At 47.3% G+C, this 25,153-nt stretch overlaps 1 protein-coding gene and 2 long non-coding RNA genes across 6 annotated transcripts in view; 1 reads left to right on the top strand and 2 right to left on the bottom strand.

The window, feature by feature from the left end:
- Positions 1-286: 286 nt before the first annotated feature.
- On the top strand, positions 287-2,224 carry LOC311583684. Its single transcript, XR_014774636.1, has 2 exons — positions 287-1,281; positions 1,803-2,224. It is a non-coding gene; the product is annotated as an uncharacterized lncRNA (long non-coding RNA).
- On the bottom strand, positions 1,506-8,595 carry LOC311583682. 2 transcript variants are annotated; one of them, XR_014774634.1, is made up of 5 exons: positions 8,517-8,595; positions 8,127-8,197; positions 6,488-6,777; positions 5,629-5,795; positions 1,506-3,126 (listed from the first exon to the last, which is right to left on the bottom strand). It is a non-coding gene; the product is annotated as an uncharacterized lncRNA (long non-coding RNA). The 2 variants fall into 2 exon arrangements; XR_014774635.1 differs by lacking the exon at positions 1,506-3,126 and having other exon boundaries at positions 4,665-5,795.
- Positions 8,596-22,643: 14,048 nt separating this feature from the next.
- The window catches only part of SALL1 (spalt like transcription factor 1), a 16,743-nt gene continuing 14,233 nt past the window's right edge, over positions 22,644-25,153 (bottom strand). For all 3 annotated transcript variants that reach the window (XM_084757001.1, XM_084756999.1, XM_084757000.1), the window contains exon 4: positions 22,644-24,253. In XM_084757001.1, coding sequence (XP_084613127.1) covers positions 23,807-24,253 — 447 coding nt within the window. In that variant the 3' untranslated portion in view covers positions 22,644-23,806. The remainder of the gene's footprint in view (positions 24,254-25,153) is intronic.

The raw sequence follows: 25,153 nt of genomic DNA, 5'->3' as shown, positions 1-25,153 counted from the left end.
ACAGGCAAGACATGGAATCAGCCCAGGTGTCCATCAACAGAGCAAAGGACAAAGAAAGCGTGATGAGCACAGTGGAGTTTTGTTTTGTTTTGCTTTACTCAATCATAACAAAACTATGTCATCTGCAAGAAAATGGATGGAACCGGAAGTCATTGTGTTAAGTGAAGAAAGCCAGACTCACAGTCTGGTATCATGTACTTTCTCTCATATTCAGAATCTAGATTTTAAAAAAGAAGAAGAAGAAGAAGAAGAAGAAGAAGAAGAAGAAGAAGAAGAAGAAGAAGAAGAAGAAGACACTGAAGTAGGAAGAGAGTTGTTTGGAAAGAGTTGTGAGGTGGAGGCAAATTACATGGTATATATGTGTGTGTGTGAAAATGTCATAGTGAAATCCAGTGTTTTTTCATGCATATACAGCAATAGAAAGTAATAAATTTTTAAAAGGATATTAGCAAAGTCTTGATTTCTTTTTCTGTAAGACTTTTTTTTTCCTCCTATGAATGGGGATGTCGAAAGTTACTGTGTTGGGTTTTACGAGAATATTTTTTCCCACAAACGTCATATTTTACTGAATGAATCCTATCTGTGTTTTCAACCGGCTTGCAGCTCAGACTCTAAAATGTGAGCATGTCACACATACTTTCCCCGCCCCATACTTCCAAGTCCACAAGGGGGTTGAAAGTTTGGAGCTGCGTTCTTCCTGGTGCTTTCCTTTGTTTTTACATAATCGAAACGATGGGGGCAACCCAGCCGAGGACAAATCTACCCAGCTTGCTTGCAAATGCTCTCCCAGTGAGCACCTGCTTCGAAAAATAATTCCAATTTCGGTACCATTCGGGAAGTCTTTGGGGGTTCCTCAGCGATATTAGATAATTGAATATTGCTTTCTCTCATTGAAAAAAATATCTCACACATGCAACTTCCCCCTCGAACTCCCAACTCCCTCAGCGCACTACTCAATTCTATGACAAAGTTAATCTGGAGCGTGACTTATGGAGTCCCAGTGGGAGGTCACTGGGGCCGGTAAATATGTAAACAGGGCTTTTTCAGTTTCCGTTTCGCATGAATACAAAATAAACTGCGGCCCTCCGCACGCTGGAAAGTTCTTCCTTAAAGTTAATAAAATCTGTCAACTTCCATAAAGGGCGAGAGGAAGGGGGTCCACAGGTGCAGCCGGTCGGCCGAGGCTGGGGAAGTCGGGACAGCTGATACAAAGCCCTGGGCACCGCTCGCCTCTTCCCATCAATTCTCATCAAGCGTTATTAGTCATCTGCCGCCTCGGAGGTGCGTCCGCGCTCGCCCCGCAGAAGCGACAATGACATTTGGCCGCGCTGCAGGTGCGGCTGTGTGTGGCCGCGGCCGAGTGGGGCCGCCTTTGTGGCGTTCCGGTCCTTTGATCTGGGCACAAAGGGCGGCAGAGCTGCAGCCCCCAGCTTTCTGCTCGCAGCTCCGCCCGCGCGGGAGGGGACGAGCCAGGAGGAGTGGCAGGCTGAGTGAAGGGGCCTCGGGAGGGGGGAATCCATAATATTTATTTCAACAATAGCTTCAAATCTTTTTAAACATCATAAGAACACGGCTCATTAAGCCCACAACAGCCTTGAAATTGTGTTATAAAACCGCAAAACAGAAATCAATACATTTGCTAGAAAGGAGGTAATGAAATATATTGAGTTGCCTGAGAAGTGGTTTGTATGAATCATAATATTATTATGTGCGCATCAATTCCATTCCAATACTTAAAGTTAACCAGCTAGCGAAGAGCACCCTGAACCCTCGTTAAACAAACTCTCCTGGTTACTCCCCAGGCCGGCGCATCCTGTAAGAACCGAGGAAGGGGCCAGATCAATGCTGCCCACCCTGGGCTTCAGCTGCGCAGCTCTATTGCTTCCTGGCCTGATCAATACTGGCTCACAATGGCCGGGGGAAAGCCGGGGGCAGGCCCGGAGCTTTAGACTGCAGCTACCAGCCAGGCCAACGCCATCTCCAGCTTCTGCAAAGGGGCCTGTGGCCAGACGCTCCGCCCCTCCCAACGGAGACTGCAGCTTCCCTCCTGCGCACCCCTCTGGTCAAGAACTCCCGGCGTCTAGGCTTCCTACACTGTACTGGGTGTGGCCTCAGCACCTGATACGCACCCAATGCCAGGGGTGACTTTCAATTTGGCTTTGTTTGTTTTCTCTTTGCTCTCCTTTTGCAAATAGATACTGGCTTCTTCCTTGCAATGGGTGAATTGAAACGTGATGTGGCTGTCATTTCTCCTTACTATTTCTGCAACGTGGTATATAGGTGACTGGAAATCACGTGGGGGGGGGGTTGTGGGAGGGGCGTAGTGTAACATGGTCTGACCGTTTGTGGGACCTAAAGCTTAGGCAAGATGGGGAGGAGGTTCTCTGAAAAAAAAAAATTAAAAAACAACTATTTGGCTTTTCCAAACTTAAAGAAAAAAAAAAAAAGGTAGGAGGTGGGAGGCGTCTTAGGGAGGGGTCCAGGGATGGAAGTCTGAAAGCTGGAGCCTCACACCTCCTGTGGGAATGTCACCCAGTGGACAGCCAAAAATAACCACGGATACGAAAGTGTCAAGCAACATACAAGCAACTTCCAGCTGCCTCCATCTATGTCTAAGGGCTGCCATGCTGTCTGGCTTTCTTATTTGTGTGGCCCCAGAGCTAGCAGGGCCACCCAGAGATAAATCACTGAAGGAGGAAGATGAGGAAGTTGTCAGCCCCCGGGGATGGGGGTAGGGGTTGTGGTTCTCTGAGGTCTTAAGATGAGACTCCTCTTGGGCCACCTCTGGCTCCACCTGTGGCCTTTGCTCTATATTTAGGCTGACTGTTTAAGCAGGAAGAGCCGTGAAGTCCTGGGATACTGATCACTTTATGGACACAGCTGCATATAAATGTGTTCGCAAGGGCACACACACATATGAGCACGTATATGCAGAGACCAACCCTCCTCTGTGCACAGACACACACACACACACACACACACACACACACACACACACACACACACACAGCGCCAGACTTTTGACTCAGCAAACACAGCAAAGTACAGCTGGAAGATCACCAACAGTGGTTCCCCACTTCTCCAAAGGACATTTCGTTTTGTTTGGGGGATATTCATTGGCATCACCTGGGAGAAAGGGGCCAATTGGTTTCTATCAGGTTAGAGGGTTGTGCACAGGGTAGGCCCCCTCCAACTGAAACCTAAGCCCAAATGACAAACGTGTGGAGAGAAAAAAGTCTAGGCTAAGGCTGTGCTCCAATGTTTCTGTTTCAACCCCAGGGACTTTGACACTCTATCCGGAGAAGAGGTGAGTGAATGCTGGGACCCTAGCAAGGCTCCTCTTGCTCCGTACCTGAGAAACACTTTTTATTCCAGTGGCCTCTGTATCTAAGCACCTACAGTCATTGTCCCCACCTGCTGCTGTGGCTCTAGCCCTGGACCCTTGAGCCAGGGACACTTGTGCCACAATCTCTTCCAGATTTTGCCTTTAGAATGTCGGGTGCCCAGCTTGCTAGGGGCTGACTGTCCCCATTGCTGTGTGGCAGTGGGGGTAGCCATCCAAAGCTAGTCCAGAATCACGTAGGAATTAGATGCGGAGACTCTTTTTGCAGTTCTACACCCCTCCCTTTATCCTTTTTCCCACCTCCTTTTCTTTTCCTTTCTTTCCCTGTGGCCTGTGGTCTTGTGCCCCTCCCCCACTGCCTGCTGTCTCATGCCCCTCCCCCACTGCTTATCCCCGAATTGATCACCCCTGCCATCTTGCCTGCTTCTAGAGCTGGGCTTTGCAGTGACCCCAGTTTCTGCTCTCCCTGGCTGAGAAAGAACAGTGGTCATCCTGGACTGTGTGAACACCATGTCTTTGCTTGGAGCGGGAGGGCCATTCCTACCACACAATCCCAGTTGACACAATTAGCTGAGGCCAGCTCTGGCTACCCATTGACCAGGCAGATGGCTACCTGGCCCATGACTGAGTCACCTCAGAGCCCCAACTCTGGGTTGTTTTGGATGGACACAGAACACTAAATAATATCCCCATATTTCTGCATGAGCTGAAACCTACACGAAACACCCTGATTGTTTTGAGAACTAAAGTAGTTCTGTGTTTTTTTTTCTATCAGATTTTCTTTAAATAATTTTTAAAATTGTTTTTCATGTCAGGTGTGCAGTCTGAGGAAGAATGAAACAAGAAGAAAAACTTTGTGGCGCAAAACTCTTCACAATTATAGTGCAGAGATGCCTATGAAAAATTAGCCCTGATGATTTAATTATAAAACTTCAGAGGAAGAAGTTCAGTGACAAGAAAAAAGAATTGCCAGGCCTAACATATTAAGCTAACTTAAACAAAATAACTCAATCATCCTGTGAGTTAAGATTTGCCATAGTTTGGTTTATGGAACCAATATTGAGCAAGAAAGTCAAAATGATTTCTTTCTCTGTAAATTTTTTTGGAGTTTTGTTTATAAATGCAGAGATTCCATCATAAAATATATGAGTTTGCTTTAAACCAAGCATGCAAAGCATTAGGAATTCCTCCAAAATGGCAAGCAATTTATTCTTGTTTACTATATTTATTGCCTCAAGGGTGTCCATAAAGTCTGGAATCATAGGCAAATATAAACAATGTGATCAAGGACATCTTCTGTCATAAAACACAGCTAATAATATCTAGATCCTTGGGCCTTGCGGACATCTTTGATTATCTTTGTCATGTAGGCAGTGCACGTGAGAATTCAACTCACATTTCCCAGGTTACATTCAAACACACAGTCTAATTGAGGATAAATATGTCTTCCTACACACAATAATGAATTCCATTTGTGCGAAGTTTTCTGGAGGGCAGAGCGCATTGAAAAGGAATAGCGCGGTCGGGCGTGGTGGCACACGCCTTTAATCCTAGCACTCGGGAGGCAGAGGCAGGCAGATAGCTGTGAGTTCTGAGGCCAACCTGGTCTACAAAGTGAGTCCAGGACAGCCAAGGCTACACAGAGAAACCCTGTCTCAAAAAAAAAAAAAAAAAAAAAAAAAAAAAAAAGAAAGAAAGAAAGAAAGAAAAAAGAAAAAAAAAAGAAAGAAAAACAAAAACAAAACAAAAAGAAGGAGAAGGAGGAAAGCAATAGCACAGCAGATAGTTTTGTAAAGTGAGGGGTGTTCCTGAGAATGTGTCTGTTTGTGACGTGGTTTTCACAAACTGGGATTTCTTTAACTCAAGAAGCAAAACGATGTGTTCACAATAACGGTGGCAATGGACAGTGGCAGTCCACATTCCTTCCTTGGGCCCTGTTGTGTGGCAGATGCTCAGCTATGGACTTGACAGAGTTTATCCCAGTGGAAATCCCTGCCTGTTCTGCCTGTTTCAGGGGGGTGGCTTTGGGCACGCCAACCGAATACAGCCGATGCTCTTGCTCAGGGAGAATATAGAAAGACAAAATCCTTCAGGCTGTGTGACATTAATTAGAATCCTCTTTCTTTCTCACTTCTCTTTAGGGCCAGGCAAAATTTCTGTAGGTGCAGAAGCCCCAGAATGAAATTCCTATCTCTATTGGTTTCCGGGATTCCAACTCACACATCCAGTAGTAAGAAAAGCATGGGCTGACCAGTCTGCTGAGGGCTCAGCCACACAGAAATTACCTGAAAGAGATCTTTGGAGGCACTTGCAAAGTTCGGACTCATGGTTGGAACATCAAGATGGTGGCTTATTCCTACGGTGTTGGACACATTGTCATATGTCTTGCCTTGTTTAAACTTCGAATTCTTGAAGAGAATGATGATGTCATCCTCGTATGTTGCCATGGTATCTGAGGGACAGACGTGTGCTTTAAGTATTTGTTGAATTAGTGATGATATTGATTGCATTAATAAGTCAGGACTTACAGAGTTGAAGTCAGTGTTCTGTGCTGGGAAGTCCGCTGGCCCCCAGTTTGAATTTTGTCCCCTCAGCCTCCTGTCCTTGCCACCTACCCCACACTCAACTACCCCATGACAAACCATCTGAATGAAAACGTCAGCCGAGTGTGAGCAAATCTCATTACCTCCCTGCCTGAGTTTACAATAGCCTCTAGTGTGCGCGCACACATGCACATGTGTTGGGAGGGCCCACATGCTTGCATGCTTGGGAGCATCTGTGTTTGAAGATATGTGTGTCTTGCCAATAAGAGAAGGACTTGTCTTTTCTACACCTCGGCAAATCTTAGAAATAGCCAACATACCGCTTTCAGCAACCAAAGCAATATCTTTTTTTTTTTTTTTTTTTGGGTTTTTCGAGACAGGGTTTCCCTGTGTAGCCTTGACTGTCCTGGACTCACTTTGTAGTCCATGCTGGCCTCGAACTCACAGCGATCCGCCTGCCTCTGCCTCCCAAGTGCTGGGATTAAAGGCGTGCGCCACCACGCCCGGCTCCAAAGCAATATCTTAATAGGAAATTGCAAAGGAAAGAGCATTTGGGTACTGAAAGTTGTGACTGAGCGGGGAAGAAACAAGTAGCTTTCACTTGAAAGAGAATTGATCTCCATCCCATCTTGTCTGCAGTTCCGGCACTTACTTCACAGTCAACGTATTCTCGTTCAAGACATGATTGCTTATTTTCGTTGTCCTGTAGCCTCACAGCTCTGCCTTCCTGGCTCTTTGCTGCTTTCTTCCACCCTCTCCTCTTCTCGAGGCACATGTCATTCATTAGTTGATGTCACTTATTGGAGCCCAGATCTGCCTCTTGTCTCCTGGGGAGAGATATGGAGACCGAGGATGTCTTCTTTCCTGATTGTTCCACACAGGTCTGAGGCCCTGGAGAGGAGGCAGGTAAAATGAGTGAGGCAAAGCTGCCAACAAGCACGGCATTCAGAATTGTACAGACACATCTCAGGGTGACTGTGCCGACCCAGCCCAGAATCAGAGCTCGCCAGCTTCCTCAGCTGTGAAAGTAAAGAATTCACTTCTGCTGTTAAGAAATCACCTCCACCTCCACAGAGCTCTACGGTTTTGCTGAGTTGGACAGCTCTGACCTGGCATCTCATTGGGAACAGTTTCATGTTTTCAACGTCTGAAATGCAATTCCAAACATTTCCTAGTTACACTCCATTCTGCACCCATCCAGGGAAGAATGTGCATCTAAGAGAAGGAACAGCAGAGGACCCCTCTGTGTCTGAGTGGGTGGCATCCAGAACTTTCCGAGATGAGGGAGGGAGTCATCACAAATTGTCTCCATAGCATTTTTTTTTCTCTTCAAAGTCTTAAAGATCTAACCCTATGGTAAAGGGGGATACGGACTTCCCAAGTGAAGGGAGGAGGCTGTTTCAGTGACTGCTCACTAGGGTGGGGTTGCCAGTACCTTCGGGCTCTGTGAAAGCTATCAGAGAGCACATCTTCTCTCCTCAAGAAAAGGTTTGGGCCAGGGTTAAGGGCCAGGATTCCTAACATCCATACTGAAACAAAACCTCTTTTGGAATTTAGAAACTCCAGCTCTGTAAAAACCAGATGGCTTCTCTGCCTTGAGGGGGAAAGTGTGTCCTAGGTTCAGGTAATATCCCAGGGGTTTGTGACCCTCGGTCTGTGTTTCAGTTTTTATAGGAAACCATGGCTCCAAAGGGAAAAGCTCCAGAAATGTATAATTCCTCCCAGAAATTTAATTATTAAAACACAACTTTAGGTTGAGGATGTGGCTCCCTGGTAGATGGCTTGTCTAGCACCCTAGCCTAGGTTCCTAGCACAGCAAAAACAAACAAACAAACAACAAACAAACTGACTCTACTTCCACTTTCTGCTATTCTATTTAGGTAACTGACCAAATAGGGATTGTAAAACCAGCTGTTTCCCAGATTCTCACAGCAGGCACTCTAGATCCCTGAGATGTGATTGAGAGGCAAAAGCAAGGGCAAAGTCCTGTAGGCTAATGGCACAATGCTAATTGGAGTTTTGAGTGGCTGTTGAATATTAACCCTGACACTGTCCTGGACAGTATGTTTCTGGCCTGGCATTGTTGACTTTGGGCTGAGCAGTCCCTTTGACTCCCTGTGTCTCCGGAGGCTGGGCAACATTCAGGCTCTACCCTGCACCTCTGTTCTTTCCAGTCTGACAACCAAAGTCATCTCTGGATGTCGCCAGCATCTCTTAACTAGTTGAAAACTTGTACTCACCAAGGGGGAAAGCCAAGTAGTAGATATTTCTGCTCCCCTTGAGAGAAGGGCTTGTGCAAAAGACTGCCTTTCTAAACATGAAGCAAAAGAGAAAACAATAATGTATTTCTGCTACGTAAAATTTTTTAAAACAGCCATTCAAAAACTGTTTTAAAGACACTTTCTAGGCTCTAGAATAGGCCCACCCTAAAAGCAATGCCTGCATCTAAAGACACTAAAAATGTTCCCAAAGGTAAACGCGCAAAATTTAAAGCCATAGTCAATCGGGTTTTTTTCTAACTATTTACCGAATTAATCTTGCGTCTCACAACGCAAGGCTGGGAAGCCCAACACAGGCATCCTCTACTCTAAGTCTCCGTTTTTTGTTTCTTTGTTTTTTTTTTTCCTCACCGGAAGCAACTCCTTCCCTATTCTCGGGACCACTCTGCTCATGGAACTCTCACATCGTCTGCTTCCCTCCCGGCTGAGGTTCCAAGGTCAGAATTGTTTACACACACCTTGCTTCTCAGTCTGAGCACTCATTTGCCCTCTCATCTCTGACCCCACCCCCCACCCCCACCTCCCCCCCCCCCCGCCTCCCCCCCCCCCCGCCCCCCGCTCCTCCCCACCCCATCCCCCGCACTATGCAATGGGCTGGGAAATTCAGTTAAGGAGAAAGTAGGTGGGGTCCTTGCTCTCGGGGAGCTGGTAAAGCCGTGAACTAACCCAGTAAACACACACAATGAGGCAAGACAGTTCCAGGGTAGGAAAGCCAGGGAGGCAGAAAACAAAGGGAGGTGTTGAAGTCAGCCCCCGGGAAGGAGTGTGGCTTAGTAAGGCTGAATGGTCGTCCAAGGCCCCCCCTGGGAAAGGAATATCTGAACTGGTAGCAAACAAGTCCAAGAGCGGTGGGAGCAACTGGCAAAGCCTGAAGCTGCAGCTTTGCAGGCAAAAGGGGAGAGCACTGGGCATGGTGGAGGTTGAGGTGGTCGAGGGAGGGGAGTGGGGGTGCCTCAGCAAGAGGCAAGAGGCGGCTCCCAGCCTCCTGTCTCAGGTTTAGGTGTAAGCACAGAGGAGGTGGAGGTGAATCAGACTCCCGGGATCGGCCATCCAGGAGATTCTGGGGTACTGGAAAATTTGTGTGGCTAAACCAGTGAGAGCGTTGGGAACAGGGATCCCCCTCTCAGTGCTGAACTTTTGGAAAGTGCAGCCCAAGCATCAGTACTAGGGAGATGCTGATCTCAGACTTCTTCAGACCTTCCTGTACCAGACTGTGTTGCAGCAGCAGCATCTCAAGTGGTCTGACCACGCCGGAAAGTATGAGAAGTCTTGGTGTCAAGCAGTACATTGTCCATCACAAGGCTTTATGGACAGGAGCTAGGCATAAGGAGGCATATCCGTAATCCCCCTAGGCTCGGGAGGATGGAAGGAGGATTTTGAATTCAAGGTCAGTGAGAACCTGTCTCAAAAAGCTAAATCCAAATCAAATACATAAGCTTAGAGAAAATGGATCCTGTGTGGTTTTCAGTGATAAAAGATGAGTGACCAATAAAAATATATCTGAATATGACTTTATTTATCTCTGAGATGAAGGAGCCATGGTACAGAAGACAAGGGTAGCTATGGTTGTGCCTGTGGCTCTCCTCTGTGGCATGAATAAGAACAGCCTTGAACCACCACGTTGGAATCTAAACATGACTTTACAAAGGTCCGTGTGGGAGGTGACAGACATAGGAATTTTCTTTTGTCTTTAGTTGTTTTTGTTTGTTGGCTTGTTTGTTCATTTTTTAAAATATTTTATTTTGTTTTCTCTGAGATAGGGTTTCTCTGTGTAGCTATGGCTGTCCTGGAACTTGCTCTGTAGACCAGGCTGGCCTTAACTCACAGAGATTAATTAGCCTGCCTCTGCCTCCTGAGGGCTGGGATTAAAGGCTTCTTTGTTTTTAAAGAAGAAAAAGTTCCTTATTAATATAGGCACTTATTTATGATTGTGGTGGTTTCTGCCTTTAATCCCAGCACTCGCAAGGCAGAAAAGTAGGTGTGAGTTCGAAGCCAGTCTGGTTTCCATAGTGGTCTCTATGGCAACCAGAGGTACATCGTGAGACTCCATTTCAAAAGGGAAGAAGGAAAAAAAGGGTATTTACACACACACACACACACACACACACACACACACACATATATATATATATTCTATACTGTGTTAATGTGCCACATTTTTAAAAAATATATTTATCTTGGGGGCTGAGGAGATAGCTCATCAGGTAACGTGATTGCTGCCAAAACTAAGTTTGATGCCTAGACCCCACTTGGTGGGAGGAAAGAACTGACCTCCTCCGGTCAGCTGACTTCCACACTCATACTCGCCTATGCTCTCCCCCTCTTGCCCTCACCGCCACTCCCAACAATAAATACGTTTTTAAACTTCCCTCTCCTTTCCTCCCTCCTCATCTGACTTGTCACTCTTTTTTGCATTGGCTTTTTGCCGGCCTCAGGACAGACCCTGCCTCCTTTCAGTCCTCAGGGGAGAGGCCACGTGCCATGCACCGCGCATCTGTTCTGTGCGGCTCCCTGCTCAAATACTCCTCTCAGCTGACCACGGCTTTTACTGCCTCCTCGCCTTTGCAGCTCCTGAGCTGTTGTTTCTAGGAACCATCTCCAATCCTCGAATAAACATTGCCCCCTGTCCCCCGAGAGTTTCACCGAAAGATAAAGAATTGGAAAAGGTCCAGTGGGAGTGGAGGTCTCCCTGACTCTTTGGCCTGCTCTTGGGATACCTTTCCTCCCAACTGGGTTCCCTCACCAGCCCTGATTTGAGGGTTTGTGCCTGGTCTTATTGTATTTTGTTGTGCTATATTTAGTTGATGTCATGGGTGGGGGTCGTGATGGGGTAGGGATAGAGGAGTGGATCTGAGGGGAGAGGAAAGGTGAGGGAAACTGGGAGGAGGGGAGGGAGGAGCAGCAGCTGTGGTCGGGATACATTATTATATGAGAGAAGAATAAGATTTGAAACAAGTCTCAGCTCCATCAGCAGCCTGTTGGAAAAGTGCCTGAACCCCGGATGCCACCGGGCAGAGAACCGAAGCAGAGTGGGCGTCTCCAAGTCTACCCGATGATGGTCCAGCCCAGGGATCCACTGGCTTTATCAGATCCTTTGCATCACTCTGCAAGGAGGCCTAGGAAGGAATGGCTTGCCTTCTTTCCTCAAAGAGACAAGGGCTGCTGTGCTCCTCTTCTGCCTGTTCTGTCGATGAGAAGTTTTCTGTGTCAGGGTCCTAGTTCAGGACATGGCCCATGATGGTGCCCTGTCTGGTCTCTCTGGCTAGCCCTGCTCCGTGCTCAAGGTGCAGAATGCTAGTGTCTCTACAGCAGCCACCAGTGTCATTAGCATTCGGCTTGGCGGGAGCAGCAGCTCTCAGACAAGCAACTTGGAACCTGGGAGACCATTCTTCTGGGTAGTCTGCAGGACGGCAGGCAATAAGAACCAATTTAGCGTTGGTTATTAATGTTTTCCTGCACCCGGAAACAGTGCCCCGGGCAGGGGAGGTGCTAAATGTTTGCCATTCCAGGAGTGGGAAGGCTTTCTTCAGCTCTTACTCTGGGTGTGGCTGTATTCTAGTGTCAGTTTCATCCTTCTAGACTCTTCTTTGCACTCTTCGGGCTTACACAGTGAACTCCACTGTGCTGTGAGCACCAGGGGGTAATCCTGCCGCTTGCCAAAAGGCCTAGCATTTAGAAAGTTTCTGAGAGTTTGTTCATTGTCTCAGTCTGTTTTCTGTTACTATAGGAGAATTTCAGAGACTAGGTTTTGTCATAAAGAAAAAAAGGGTTTATCTTGAGTAATGGCTCTACAGGCATGGATGGTGCCCACATCTGCCTGGCTGTCGAGGGAGGGCCTTGTGGTGGAAAGGGAAGGAGAGGAAGCTAAGGAAGCCACACATTTTTTATGTCTTAAAATTTATTTTTAATATATATTTGTGTAGCTAACCCATAACCCATTCTGGAGGGAACTGTATCTATCCACTTACCAGGGCAAATTCCCCAACACTCAAACACCTCTTAAAGGCCTCACAGTGCCTTTCTGGAGACTAAAGGTCAGCATGAATTTTTGATGGGGACAAACTTCTCTCAAACATTTTACCATTTGATGAAGGAAGGTGAGAAGTGAGGGCTGAGGGAAGGTAGCAGTTATCGGAGTGGGAGAAGGGTTCTGGGTAGAGCTTGCTCCTTGCAGGGCTGAGCATGTAGGTGTCTGATACAGGAGTTACCTAGCCAGTGAAAGGCCCTGGGTCTGAGCCCTGCATGGGAGAACACACTTCTTTCTGGATTACTTAATCTGCTTCTGTAGAAAAGCTAGCCTGCTTCAGTCTTTGTTGTGACTGGGTCTGAAAAGAACCTTCTAAGGACAAAGATGATTTAAATTTCTTGTTAGAGGAAAAACACACACACTTCTGGAATAGTGAGCAGTATCTTATTGATAATACCAGGATTGTGGGGCTGGAGAGATGGCTCAGTGGTTAAGAGCACTGTCTGCTCTTCTAAAGGTCCTGAGTTCAATTCCCAGCAGCCACGTGATGGCTTACAACCATCTATAATGTGGTCCAATGTTCTCTTCTGGCCTGCAGGTCTACATGCAAATAGAGCACTCATATATATAAAACAAATAAATAAAATATTTCTTTTTAAAAAAAGAAAAAGAAGCCAGGTGTGGTGGCTCACGCCTTTAATCCCAACACTTGGGAGGCAGAGGCAGGCAGATTGCTATGAGTTCGAGGCCAGCCTGGTCTACAAAGCGAGTCCAAGACAGCCAAGGCTGCACAGAGAGACCCTGTCTCGAAAAAACAAAAAAACAAAAACAACAGCAACAAAAATAAATAAATAAGAAAAAAAGAAAAAGAAAACACCAAGCTGGTAGGGAGACGTTTCAGATTTATTACTTTTTAATTAGCTTATATTATTGGTGTAAAACAATGGCTTCCATTAGAACATGCCTATACATACATGGCATGTGCACAGTGTTTTGACCACATTCACCTTCAGTTTCACTCCCCCTTCCCCCCTCTCGCCCCTCCCTCTCTTCCCATTGGTCCCTTTCTATTTTCATGTCTAAATTAAATCTATGTTACTTACACAAGACAGCCATACAGTATGTGCCTAAGTCTGGCTTAATTTTGCTTAATATGAGCATCTACATTTCTATCCATTTTCCTTCAAAGGATATAATTTCATCCTTCTTCGTGGTTGAATAATACTCCATTGTATGTACCTACTACCATTTTTAAAATCTGTTCTCCTAGGCTGAGAAATCCTGAATATAATTCATTTTAAAACCTATTATCATGTGAGGAAGAGGCTGTGCATACCACAGTGAGGACATGTGCAGGCAGTTCTCTCTCTTCACCTTTATGCGGGTCCTGGGGATTGAAGTCTGGCTGCCAGGTTTACACACCAAGCGCCTTTCCATGCTGAGCCATCTTCCCCAGCCTAAATCCTGTATGTGAAGAGGTCTCCACTGTTTACTCAGAAGCTCCAGACAGATCTAATTCTCCAGGCCTCAGTTTCCTCATCTGCTGTGAGGAACGGTGTTTCCCACGTGCCGGACACCCTCCAGCAGAGATGAAGGAAACCGCTTTGGAAAGCATAACCCCAGGAGCCCAGGATGAGCCCCACAGAAGGCCTGGACTCAAGACTCCTGCTCTTCCTTGAACATCTCCAGAGAGGACTTCCTCCTGCAGGAAGCCAAGGTCCTGTCTGATTCCTCAGGAGGGGGCCTCATGCCACAACTGGCGTTAGGCAAGCTATCTTGGACAGCTTAGGGAGGAACTGTAGGGAGTCCCGTAGGAGTGAGAAACACTTAGCTCCCTCAGCCACGGTTGTTGAGATGTGGGAAGGAGACAACGCTCAGTTGGCTGAACGCTGGACTGAGACCTTCGAGTTTTAAGTGCTGGCAAAACTTTCACGTTTGTTAGCCAGGCTCCACGAGCCAAGCGAAACAGTCGGTAGAGTGAGTGGCTGGAGTCTCCAGGCTGTGGCTGGCTCCCCAGGCACTTTTGGAGCTCTGAACACATAGCTTGTTCGGAAAGGCAGAATCTGCTGAAAGACGCCCTCCAACTTGAACTTTTTCCCTCTGGAGGTTGCTGAGGCAGGGCTGGAAGGCCGGGCCTGCAGGCCCAGAGGGGCCAAAGCTTTCTGGCAACTGCAAGAAGCTGAGACAGGTGCAGATAAACTCTCCCCCACAGAGGTTAGAACTCCTTCAATGTGATTTCAGACATCAAGTTTCCAACCCCACCCCCACCCCCTGGGGGCCCAGACAGCCCCCTGCTGTTTCATCTACTGTCAGCCCCAGGTGGGCAGGCTGTGGTGGCTATAGCTTGCCATCCTCCCTTAAACTCCCTGCTGATGCTTTCCTGAGAGGCGGGGCCTGACGAGGAGATCAGGTCCCTGTCTCTAGAATGCGCTGTTGGAGATCTGTCACCTCCTGCCCACTGTGGCCACACAGTCTTGGACTTCCAACTCTTGGAACCACAAGCTAAGTGAGTAGGATGGGACTGCAGTTTTCCCCTCTTTCCCTCTTTTGGCTGAGATCAAGCGTGTGAATGCACTGTGAGGGCTTGCTTCCTACCCCTGAACCCCTAACACGCAGACACTTTCAGATGTTCTGTTGTAGTAACAGAAGACAGATGAAGACAGACACCCATCCTGTCCATCTTGGCAGACCCCCGTCACATCCCCATAGCGTTTCCTCTACAAGGAGCCCAACCCCCACTCGCAGAATCCCCAAATTTCCTACATTTAAGTCACTCCTCTAAGAACACCCTTACATTTCCAGGAATGTTCAAATCTAGCTTTGTGCAAGGGAGAAAGGACAGACTGCAGGGACACAGCAGCTGCTTAGGCCTGCAAATGTCCCCCTCCTAGTGACAGCAAATTGTGATGACTGCTGGCTTACAGACTGAAAATACACAGAAAAAGAGGAGCATGTGAGTAGGTAAAACCTCACATGTTTCCAGCTGGCCGGAAGGATCGTTTTCTATGGAACTTAAATATCTCTAGATCTTAGTAAGGTCTTTGTGAGTGGGTAATAATTATCACAGGAGAAAAGCAACCCCTGTACCCTGAAGGAAGATGCCAGAATTAAAGGGGAAAATGGGTCGGCCTGAGTAGTCCTGGCTAGCCTGGAACTCGGGAGCCTCCCAGCTTCGCCGCCTTCTGAGAGTCAAGCTTGCACTCCCACTGCACCCAGCTGAATCTCTGCTCCTTCTGTCCCCACCGTGAGTCATGCTCAGACAGGAAGTTCCCACTGCAGACAGGTGTCTAGAGAACAGGTCGCTCGCCTGTGGGTCTGAGAGGGTCTTATGAGCGCACCCAGGATACCTATGAGTAAGTAGGAAAAGTGACTGTCAGGACAGACATAACTCTGAGCCTGAGGTCGGGCCAAGGAGGGACAGGGAGCAAGTTCCTAGGGAAGATGTGTGGCAGGGTGAGGAAAACAGCTTGGCCATTAAGAGCTCAACATGTGTGCTCTAGAGCCAGGCACTCTGGCTTCAAATTCTTGTTGTTTATCAAATATGTCTCCTTAGGCATTTATCATACTGTCTCCTTCCCTCCTTAGTCTCCCTATACACTGAACAGACTCTCCCCCCAACCCCCCCCCACTACCCCAACCCCCCCACTACGCCAACTAAACACACCTTACAGAGCCAAGGTGATACTTATTGTCAGGGATGCTGAGAAATCACTTCCAAAACCAGCGGCATAAGATAGGCAGCATTACTGCTGAAGGCTGTGGGTAGGCTGTGTGTCCCGTCTCATTCGGGTGCCTGTGGCTGGTGGCCTTGGCTAGGGAAGGCTCTCCCGCAAGGAACTTTTTTTCTTCTTTCTGAGGCCAGCTGGCACAGTGACATCTTAGCTAAGGCTCAAGATCTCATGTAGAATCATGTAGTGACCCGAGGCTTGGAACCGGGCGCACCACAGCATCTACCCTCTCTCCTGGCCAAAGTGACTTCCTTGATGAGAGCCAGAGACTGCCACGGGCAAGCGGCATGGTGAAGGGAAGGGTGGCAGAGAGTGGAGGAAGAATGCGTGCTGACTGCCGTGATAGCTGGCTCATCCCGTATGCAAGGCTGAGCTGAGAATCCAGACTGAGATTCTGGATTCTGACCTTGAGTCTTCAAGCTGACCTTGGTGTCCCACAGTCGGCTCCAAGATTGGAAGGGTTAAATCTAAAAAAAATTCAGGCTCTGGATGGACTTCTCTCCAGGCCACAAGTTCCTGCCAGTCAGTCTTAGTTCTGGATGGGGTGGTGCGTGCCTTAAGGTCTACCCTTCAGGAAGCCAATGTACAAATGTCATCGGTTTGAAACCAGCATGGGCTACATAGCAAGACCTTGTTTTAGAAAGACAAAAGGAGAGAAAGAGCAATTTAAGTGACTGGGTTGCTCTGTTAGAATTTTATCTGCCGGAGCCCTTGGACAACTGTGGTTTCCTTTCCATCGGCCTTTCTTTCTGCAGTGCTGGAGATCTGAACCCAGGGCCTGGTGCAAGCTACAGAAGTGCTCCACCGCTGAGTCAGCAGCCTAACTCGCTTCGGTGTTGTTCCTGAGGGATCTTCCCAGCATGCCTTCTGAGGACTTTCTGCTGTTAGGCCATGGTAAACTGGGGCCACGTTGAGTTACAGTGACTAAGAATGCTTAGAAATGACAGGATTTGGGAGGGATGTTATCTTAGTTACCCAAGAGCTGGGCCCAATTACCAGTGGGGGAGGGGCCTTAAAGGGACAGCGCAGCTTGCTGTGTAATTAAGCTTTCCCACTCATAATTTTTGTTTCCTCTTTAGCATTAGTGTGTGTTTAAGGAGAGGTCCTTTTGACAACAGGATGCTATTAAAACCCTCCAAGTGGAAGCAGGCTGGGCAAGAGAACACACACATGGCGGCACTGGGAGCCCAGCTCATGGCCTCTGTCTCTTGGCTAGAAATAGAGGCTCAAAATTTGTGCCTAATGGATGAGTGACCACAAGAGATTTTGGGAACCTGAACCATCTAACCTGTGCCTTAGTCACTTCTCTGTCTGGCCATGGTTCTGACTCCCAGCCCCTTATTCTAAAGTGGCAGCTAAAGGTCAAGGGGGAAAAAAAACCAACCTTTTTTCTTTCTTGAGGGGGTGATGGGACTTTGTTGATGACCTTCTAGCTTTTGGTTTGGTTTGGTTTTTCTTTTTTCTTTCTTTTTTCTTTCTTTTTTTTTTTTTTTTTTTTTTTTTGCTCCCAGCAGGGTGTCCCTGTATAACACAGGGGTGGCTTTTAACTACTGATCCTGTTGTCTCACTCAGCCTCCCAAATTCTGGGATTGTAGGCATGGATTACTATGCCAGGATGCTTTAAAACTGTTTTTGTTGCTGTTTTAAAATAGGGTCTCATTCTGTAGCTGGTCTGGAACTTACAAAGATGCTCCTGCCTTTGCTTTCTGAGTGTTTGAGTTACAGGGCATGCACCGTTCTGCTTGGCCCTTGAACTTTTCCCGTGTGAATGACCACGCTTAAAGATGTGACCTAGGATACACGCGGGCATAGTGACACAGCTGAGACCAAAGCTTCGGGAGATAGGGTCGCACCCAAGCAGAATGCTGGTGACCTCCTGTGGCACCGATGTCACGGCGCCCTGAATCACAACCCAGGCTGAGAAACCCTGGTCACTTCAAATGTGTGTGTGGTGCCTGGTAAGAAAGTCAGTCAGGATGAGGCCTCACTAAAGCCTTCGAAGGCCCGCAGACTTCATCCATGTCCATGGCACATGGTAGCTGTGTAGGAGAGGATGAAAAGAGATAGCTGAGTGACAGCGGAGCAAGATGTGCTCAGGTTATTTGATTTGGGGCATGTCACTGGCTCGAAAACATCAGCGGCTTACCGATTTCTCCCATGCAGGATTCCAACATCATCGAAAAGAACTGAATCCTGTATTTCCCACTGCTTTGGAAATAAATCCACTAAAGCTTTAAAGAGGGGCTCACTTAAATTCCCAGGTAGGCTCTTAGGCTAGGGACAGCTACAGTTCTCTTGGTGTTCCAGCCGATGCCCCCTCCCTTTTCTTTTATTCAGCCCCCCTATCGTCCCCCCCCCCCCCGTCTGCCGCATATATGCCAGATAGTCTAGAATTAGAATTACAGACAGCTGTGAGCTGCCATCTGGGTGCTGGGAATTGAACCTATGTCCACTGGAAGAAGACCAGCCAGTGTTCTTAACCTCTGAGCCGTTTCTCCAGCCTCAGGTGGCTGCTTTCTTCAGATCTCAGTTTTGCCATCTGTCAAAAGGATTTTTGTAACTCACATACAAGACGAGGCACTTAGAAACACCCAAAGTTTGGGGCACGGAAGCAGACCCACAGGCCCACTAGGTCAGCCTTCTTTCTCCTGTCCTGAGCATCAGGACTTAGGTGGTTGCAGTCACAGGCTCACTCATGTCCCCGGGGGGGGGGGGGGGGCTGTCTAGGTCTCCCACCTGTGACTCTGGCCCCTGTCTCGGCAGACTGTGCTGTGTGGGGATTTAACTGTGCTGCATGAGGCTGTGTGAGGCTCACTCTGTGTCCAACAGAGGAGAGACTGCCGTGTTGCTTCAAACTTTGCGATGGGTGTATCTTCAAAGCCCTCCACAGAAAGACAAAAACAAAAAAACATGAGTGAATGTCTGATCCTTAGGAAAAGTGGAGGGCCCCACGCAGAAGAGCGCCTGCCCCTGGAGGTGTTTCTAAAGGCCCCTCGAATTCAGCACCTTGGTGTCCAGATTCACAGACAGCCCAGCCAAGCTGACATATCACCCACCATCCACTAGTCTTTGCTCAATGTGAGCTCAGATGGACGGAGAAGCCAAACCATGTTTCGACAGTTGAGAGGAAAGCAGACTCAGCGAGGATGTAGGGCTCTGGATTTAGCAAGGGTGAATTTTCCTTCTCTGGGATTTCCTGTGCCCTCTTCGGATGTTTCTATCTACCCCCATGTTCCTTGGCAGTTGGTTTAAAGGCCATGAACACTGCAGTGAAAGGAAGCCTTACACAGACTTGGCCTGTTAAAATATCAACCGCCGCTGAATTGTGTGGACCCAAAGCTAGGTTTATAGGCACGAGCCCCCAGCCTCTGTCAGTCTCATCTTTCAGTGGAAAAGGACCAAACTTTAAGCCTAAGTAAGCTTAAAGGCGCATCCACACCCAACAAGCTCACTGGGGCAGGCCACAGGGAGGGCAGGGATGTTTGGGGGAGATTAAAAGCGATGCATCCTTAAGGAATGTAAAACAAGTGAACCCAAAAGAAGGCCTCCTGCAATGCTCTTAGACTGTAGTTAAATTTTAACAATTTTTAAAAATGTAAATGATCTGGCATTCTCAATCGCACAGGATGGAGGGGGTGGGGGATGGGGGGAAGAGGCAGCAAGAAAGGGACAATGGGTTAGGATAAGATAATTTACTTAGTGCTAAAATTCCAGAAGTTTGTGTTGATCTGGGCCTGCACGTTGTAACTCTTTAGCTCGGCTCAATCTTTATCTTCCTATTACAGTCATTTTTACAGTTGTAATTTTTACCCCTTTCATCAAATAGAGCTGGTTAGATTGGCAGCTCTTAGCGCTGAGATGAAAATATTGGGAAGGCCCAGTGGGTCCTGTTTTGTTTATTCTAACAGTGCAGTCTTTGATCTAAACATATTTCCTGGGGTCTGGACCAGATGACCTAATTCCCGTCTTATCCTTTTCCACTTTTCTGTGCATCTCAGATTGCTGCCTTACCGAGGGACCCTTTGAAATTCACTTTACGTTTTGTTTTTTTTTTTTACCACCGTTACCCTCTCTGATTTTTGTTTCATTTGGGGTGGAGTGTGTAACTCCCAGCAAAGAACCCATGGCTTTGTTTTTCTAACAGAGCTGCTAAGTTTTAACAGAATGGGAGCACTTTTCTTTTCTTTTCTTTTCTTTTATACTTCGCTTTCTTGACATTCGCAACATGCCAAAAACAATAAGCAAATAACCTACTGCTAGAAGTCCATGTTCACTGCAAATCATTTCGGACTTTCTGTTTGAACACTTAAAAAAAAAAACCCAAATATATAACCTGAAATGCTGTTGTCTCCCCTTGCCCTAACAACCGCTTATAAATCTGAGCTGAGAAGCGTGGATTTGAAAAACCAAAGCCCAAAGCTAGCTTCCGTTTATCACCAGTTGATCTTCGTGGCCCCTTTCTTCCCATTCCCTGCCCCCTCCTTGCAAACCCCCCAACCTGAGGATCTTTAGGTAGCTTCAGCCAGCAGGGGTGGTAACTTCTTTTCCTCCCCAGGTCACTGTCAATCACCAGCTGCCTTTCCAAGGGTGTTTTCCAGGAAGAGAGGCCTTACTGGGGGAGGGGAGGAAGTCTGCGAGGCGAGGAAAGGGTGGAGGGCGTCATAAAGGAATAAGAGGGAAAGACGCTGACACACGAGGTAAAAAAAAAAAAAAGATGCAGCAGCAAGTCCTTAAAGTTGCCAATTTTGGGGACCATTGGCACCGCTGAACTTTTGGATCTCTTTACAACTCATATTATGTCACCAAAGAGAGTTGTTTTTAGTTCAAAACTTTTGTGAACTTAACTGTCGTTCCAGTCTGCAGCGACCCTTCTTAGTTCAGACAACCTGGTTCCAATTGGTTCGTCCCTCAAGTTCCATAAGGGAAAAAGGAGGGAGGCTCAGTGGCAGAGTGAGAGAGGAGAGGTGGGCAGGGCACAGCGCTGACGGGAACCCCACCCAGTTGCTGTATGAATAGCAATCCATTTCTCTTCGGCGGGGCTGAGTCCAGGCCAAACGTAGTCGGGAATCGGCAGGTAGAGAACGATGCATTAGGATGATGGTCTATCGCTACAGATCGGTCCGGACGAAAAAGCATGAGGAGGGGCTCAGAGAGACTGGGGCCGAGACCTTACCACGGGAGTCTAGGCAGCTTCCGAAAAATTGACTGAACCCAAGGTTTAACTTACTTGCAGAAAACGCTAGAAAGCAGGTTCGAGGGATAGGAGAAAAGCGCCCACCCCTGCCCCCTCGCGGAAACGACCTCCCAGCCTCGTGGGCAGCGCGCCGCCAGCGGGGACTAGGGGACCAGCGGGCCTGCGGCAACCCGGGAGCACCGGCCCAGCTGCTGCGTGGTGACGAGGGAGGGGGCGGGGGGGGGGCGCTGTCACTGCCTGGCCCCTCGCGATGGCAGTAGCCCGGGGATCGACCCGAAGTCCCCAGGCTTGGTGCCGGGGCCAGGAGCGAGGCGCAGGGCCCATCCTGGGCACGCGAGACCTGCGAGGAGACCATCGCCTCTCAGCCGCGCGTCTGGCCTCTTAAGCCAGTGCTCGCTCCTGGAGGGAAAAAAAAAAAAAAGGTTGCAGGCAGGGTGGCAGGAAAGTACTTGGAGGAGAACAGGAACCAAGGCATCCGCGCTGTACTCCTATTCTGACCACCCTCTCTGGTTTGAGAGCCCCATCCTGCGGGGTCAGGCCAGAAGACAGGGGCTTTGCCCAACTCGCCGCTGGAAGCCGAGGCCTAGTTGGCGCTTTAAGCAACCCTCCTGGCTCTCTGAGCTTCGGAGTCTAGGGACAAATCTTAGGGAGGCAGGGCCATAGTGGTAGCCTTGGAATGGGCAGAAGCTTGCAGGGAGCTTCTGCTGAGAGCCTGGCCAAGTTAGTCACCCGCACCTGGGCACAGCCAGGTACTGTGAGATTCATCACCTCCCGGAGACAAAGACAGTCCATCAACTCGAGTGCAGAAAACTTCCACGCTTCTCTATCGCCCACCCCCAAAACTGTGCAGCGAAGTAAAGCATGCCCTCGGAACAAGAGACAGAAAGAAGATGATTGTTTCAAGTTGCTCCTACAGATCAGTATAAGAGGCCTTTTCCTTTTAAATATGCATGTGCTTTTAAATGCCTAAAAGACTAATTAAATAAAGAAAATGTTGACCTCCTGGGTTGAGGCCCAGTTTCTCTGTCAGATTATATAACCCTGCTGCAAGGGGGAATTCTCCAGCAATTCAGCTTTCAGCTGCTTAAAAATAAATAAATAAAACAGGCCACAGAATCAAGTGAAAGAGCTAAAGCTGAAATCCAAGTCCATAAATGCTGTTTGAGGGACGGACCTTACCTGACAGGATGAGGTCGCACACCACGACTCATTTCCCCCCCCCCTCTCTCTTGGGAGATGCTGTGTGTGTGGGGGGGGGATGGCAACTAATATACATTGCTACACAAGGAATTCGTATTGTGGAACTAGGTAGGCTGCTAGATCTCAAAAACAAGAAAACAACAACAAAACAATAAAACAGAAAAAAAAAATGAAAAAAACAAAAACAAAAACCAACCAAATAAACAAAACAACCCAAACCCCAAACCAAATGCAGGCCCACGCAAAGCCCATTTCTGTTACGCCTTTTAACAATCTCTTGTTTAGAGATACTAGATCACACACACAATTTACAGCCACCTGGGGAAATGTTTAACTACCTTTCGAGCCCAGGCTAAATAAAGATGCACTCTGAAAACACAGACACAGTATGTTGTTTGATCTGTTGCAAAACAAAAAATGTATTTGATTACTTGAGTAAAATTACAGTATCTCTGTTGTTAGTAAGTATTAAATGTTAAAGAAATTGGAACCCCCCCTTCAACTTTCCAAGAAAGTGCATGTAACAGTCCATTTTTTTCCTTCCATTCCTAATACAAAATAAACCAACACTATACCTGCTCTCGATCAAGAAGCATTTGCTCTTGTAAGGAACATATGTACATTTTAATGAAAGTGATATTTCTTATTGTATATACAAGAGCATCTACATTTCTCCACTGAAGGTTGTTCAAGATGCTATCGTTAGCAGCATTGTGAAATTCCAGCACACGTTTTCTACTGTGAATATACCCTACAAGGCAAAAATGCTATCTCTCAGTTTCAACTACCAAAACAACACTTGTGTGTTTTTTTTTCTCTAAAGAATTCTGCGTGCTTATTACTGTACAGAAACTTATTAACATTGAAGATGACTCAAGTAAAAAGCACAATACAAAAAGCAGTTCAAAACGGAAATGGTTAACTCTATAAAACAACAACATCAACAACAACAACAACAACAAAAGCAGGTTGAAGCTTAGAATCAAAATGAAAACAAAACCAAAACCAACCAACCAAACAAACAAACAAAAAAAGCAAACCCCAAACCTTTCAAATGTTCAGCCTGTACTTAAAAGTCCTTCTCTTAAATCTGTTTGGAAAGATTCGACAATGCGTTTGCTGATAAAACTTTCCAGCAGGATCAAAGTGTACATTTATATACAGACTTTATTAGAGATCTAACGCATCACGAAGGCATTGCATCAACACCAGATTCATATTAAACTTGATATAGAAAATAAGTTAATGCCGGATTAAGACCGCCTAGCAGGGCAACTTGCGATTGCCATAAATGTTACAGCAAGCTTAGAGCACTCTAGCCCATTAGTATTTAGTCCAAAATACAGAAGACCAAAGTTAATGCTTGCATTCTGTTTGCAAAGCAAGGTTATAGCACTAATAAATAAGCTTTCTTAGAACTCTAGAAGGTTGAACAACGTACAAAAAAAAAAGTCTTCATAATGTAGTTCATAGTCCCAGGGGCCAGAAGGTGAGGGGCTGGGGCAGGAGGCAACCTTGGGCGGCATTCTGAGTGGGAAACACTCTGGCGGCATTAGCTTGTAACTATTTCTTTGCTGTCCTCCACGAAGCGGGTGAACCGGAAGTTGGTTCCATTCTCACTGCCCGCCATTTTCTCCAGACCAGCCAGGGGAGCACTGGGTTCAGAACTGCTCAGCTTTTCCACATTCCCTGTCAGCCCGCTGATAGGTGAGCTGCTCCCGCTGCTGCCCAGGCTTCCAGGAGTTGGAGGGATGCCACCATTCTGAATGACAGATATCTCGTTGGCCCTCATGGCCAGCCCGTTGGACAGTGCTGCTGTATACTGGTTCCAAAAACTGGACGGATCCCCGTTTCCTGACCTCGCCGCTGCCAGATCCTTCTGGAACATTTCTGGGAACTTGACAGGATTGCCTCCTAGAAATGTCATGGGGCCATCCACGGAGAGCCGGCGGCCCCGGCGTGCAGGGGTGCTGTTCCACATATGAGTGCCCATGTGGACCTGTGATGTGGGTTGGGGAAGAGAGAGAGAGAAGAGAGAGAGAGAGAGAGAGAGAGAGAGAGAGAGAGAGAGAGAGAGAGAGAGAGGGCCAGAAGCTTAATAGCTGAGTCTGTCTCAACTCATATCCCAACATTCGACAAAGCAAGTGGCCTAAATGTCTGTTCTTATTACATGACAGACAGGGGAAAAGACATCAGGAACCATCCACTCCCGTGGTCTAATAATAATGTGTTCCCTCTCTGCAGCCCTGGGTTGGCTCTCCTCTTCCTAGGCTAAGACGCCTTACTTACTCTTTTTTTATTACCTGTATTTAGCTTATAATAGCCTCAAGCAAGCCAGGCAGTCGCAGATAGCTCCTTTCAGGGTTAGAATTGTTATGTCCACTCTCATTGCAGTGGTAAATATTGTATCTGACACCCTTTACCCTGTAAATGTCCTTTTCAAATGGGAAGAAACTAGCCCTCACAGATTGCTCACTGGAGGTCTGCACACACACACACACACACACACACACACACACACACACACACACAGAAACCAGAAAGTAATTATTCATCTCGCATTACTGGCAGCAACCTCCAGAGGAATACTCTGTCAACAGAAAAATGTACACAGTGAAAAGTGCTCAACTGTTGCTCTCGAACGAGCATATTTGCTTTATTTCCAACACATATCAGTAGGAAATGTTCTGTAATCAATTATCATAATACCCATTAGCTGAGGAGTGATGTTACTGTTTCTAGAAAAACAAACCATGCTAGACTGCAGTTATGAAAAATAGCTGCATACACCGAAGAGAGCCGTAATTATTAAGTGATATGGGCAGTGTGCAGGCCACATGGAGGTCTTTAATCAATACCCCGTGGCAACGCCAGGCTGTCTGATTTGGTAGGTAAAGCC

Source organism: Acomys minous (genome assembly GCF_964271855.1).
Source record: "Acomys minous genome assembly, chromosome: 14".
Taxonomy (NCBI): Eukaryota; Metazoa; Chordata; class Mammalia; order Rodentia; family Muridae; genus Acomys; species Acomys minous.
This window is presented reverse-complemented; position numbering and strand designations above follow the sequence as displayed.